Below are 2,419 nucleotides of genomic sequence, written 5' to 3' on the forward strand. Positions count from 1 at the left end.
GGAGAGAATATGAGTCAAATATAATTCATGAATCCAAACTTCTGATTCCACAACTAAGTTCTAATAGTATATATCTAAGCAGCACCATTAATGTATAAACTATGGGAATGCGGCCTTATTATATCTGAACTAGGTAAACATGATGCACGTGAAATTAGAAGATAAAAATGAGGGTGAAGGAGATGAGAACAACTTGTACTCCACGGTGAATCTGTGCCATACAAGTTATCCTCCACTCCCTGAACATGAGTTATTGACAAAGTTATTTATTTATGTTGGCCATTGGAGATTGAAACCTCATAAGAATTTTCTTTTTGAATCTGTTTCATAACTAAAACACTTGATTTGACATTTTTTTCATCACGAATAACAATAATGTTTATTAACATTTTTCACAAACGCTCAAATTATGTAACTCGAAAACATAATAGGTTCTTCAAAACAATTGATAAGTGCCCGTTTATCACAGTAGTGGAAAGGAGTTGAGTTCTTACATAACTTCGTGGGTTCGAATCTCATTGGTGACTAATCTAACAAAATCTATCGTTTGACAAAAAAAAAAAAAAAAAAAAAAACACAAAACAAAACAATTGCAACATGACATATCTAACCATACCTAAAGTAACTCGCTCTAGCGTGACTGCAAATTAAACTCGCCTATATATAGCACGATCGTGAACCACAACAAACAACAACTCGCCTATATAGCAAGACCGTGAACCACAACAAACTCAACCGTGTTTTTTTCTTTTTTTTTTTTTTTTTTTTTAAGCGGTTTAACTAGTAGCAAGCGACGGTTATCCATCCCTTCCGAGTTCAGAGAAGCTGTGTGGAATTTCATCCTACCCCTAGCCACAGTCAAGCAAACTCACCGTGCTTTCAGAAGATAAAACTATGGGCGAAACAAATCAGCCTATCAAAATGAAAGCTCTAGTCCTAATACCAAGAACAGTACTTGCTTATTGCCATGTTGAGCTGCCACCACTGTCGATCCCAGGGTAGACTTAGTCATCGAGATAGATGACCACTACAACTACAAACTAAAACTACAATGCCGCCCGCTATCGCAACCAAACTGATGAGTCCATATTTAGGGTCGTCTCTGAGATTTTAGGGGTCCTGTGCAATATTCATAAAAGGGGCCCTTCTTACAAGACATTTAAAAAAAAAAAATTTGAACAATGTATTGATGCTAAAAAGCAATATTGAAATAAACTTTAAAACTAACTAATCATCTGTTTCTAAATATTATTAAACGTAAAGAAAGCTACATAGTACTAATAACTAACAATAAGTTCAATCTAAAGAAACCAAATAAACAAAACTTAAAAAAAGTCTAGCATTGAAGCTTCACTTAAAGATGGCTCTTCATGCATTTTTTGCTGCAAAATCATCAATTAAACCTTCATAATCAATTTTGTCTAAAAAATCACTTTCAATCGATATCAAAGCTAGCCCATTTAACCTTTCCTGCAACATGGTTGACCGCAAGTATGATTTTAATAATTTTAACTTTGAGAAACTCCTTTCTGCAGATGCAACGGTAATAGGTATAGTCAACAAAATTCTGTATGCAATGCTTGCAGTCGGGACACAACGCATCCTCTTCAAGTAGTTCATTATGTCAATGGATGTCCTTATTTCTTTTGGCAAACGCTCTCGTAAAAGCTTCAACTCTACTAATAATGCATCCCTATCAACATCAAAGAGCTCATCTTTCTTGAGAAAGTTTTGAAGCCGATAACTACAATCTTTCAATTTATCATTGTCTATCGAATTCAACCGTTCTGAAGTGAACAAAAACCCAAATATATCATCATACGCTTGATACTCTTCAAACCTTCTCTTTAGTGAACCAATAGCTTGATCTATTATATACAAGAAGTAATGAACCCTAAAAGATTCCTCCGCTGATTGCTCAGTTGGTTGAGATGATTCACCTTCATTCTCATCAAAATGTCTTTTTCTACGAACTTGACTCTTTTCTGGAAACACGGGATCAACTTCCATTTCAATAGCAAGTTTTTTAGCATTAATCATAGCCTCCGCAAACCCAGTTTCTCTGTACTTTTTAAAATAAGCGATCAATCCTTGTACTTGTTCTATAGCAACATCAATAAGCATGTCTTTAGATTGCAAATCTTTGCTAACCTCATTAACAGCAGCCAATATTTCATACCAAATAGTCATGCCCAATAAAAACTCAAAATTCCTAATGTCGTATGTTGCCAAAGATTTAGCTGCACTTCTTTTTACTAAGTCATTGTCACTTTCTGCTAATTGGAGTAAAGCTTTTTTTATTTGTAGAGGTTGGGATTGAATTGCTTTAACACTTGCAACATGGCTTTCCTATCGTGTGGCCGACAATGATTTGAGAGTCAGTCCTTTTATATTTTCTTTCAAAATCAGCCATCGTTTT

General features: G+C 34.8%; 1 protein-coding gene across 1 annotated transcript; it reads right to left on the minus strand.

Annotated features, from left to right (window-relative positions):
• Positions 1-1,368: 1,368 nt before the first annotated feature.
• Positions 1,369-2,190, minus strand: LOC137726759 (uncharacterized). Its single transcript, XM_068465721.1, has one exon. The coding sequence runs from the start codon at positions 2,188-2,190 to the stop codon at positions 1,369-1,371; it is 822 nt and encodes a 273-aa protein (XP_068321822.1).
• Between the last annotated feature and the right edge of the window lie 229 nt (positions 2,191-2,419).

Source organism: Pyrus communis, chromosome 1 (genome assembly GCF_963583255.1).
Source record: "Pyrus communis chromosome 1, drPyrComm1.1, whole genome shotgun sequence".
In the NCBI taxonomy this organism is placed as follows: Eukaryota; Viridiplantae; Streptophyta; class Magnoliopsida; order Rosales; family Rosaceae; genus Pyrus; species Pyrus communis.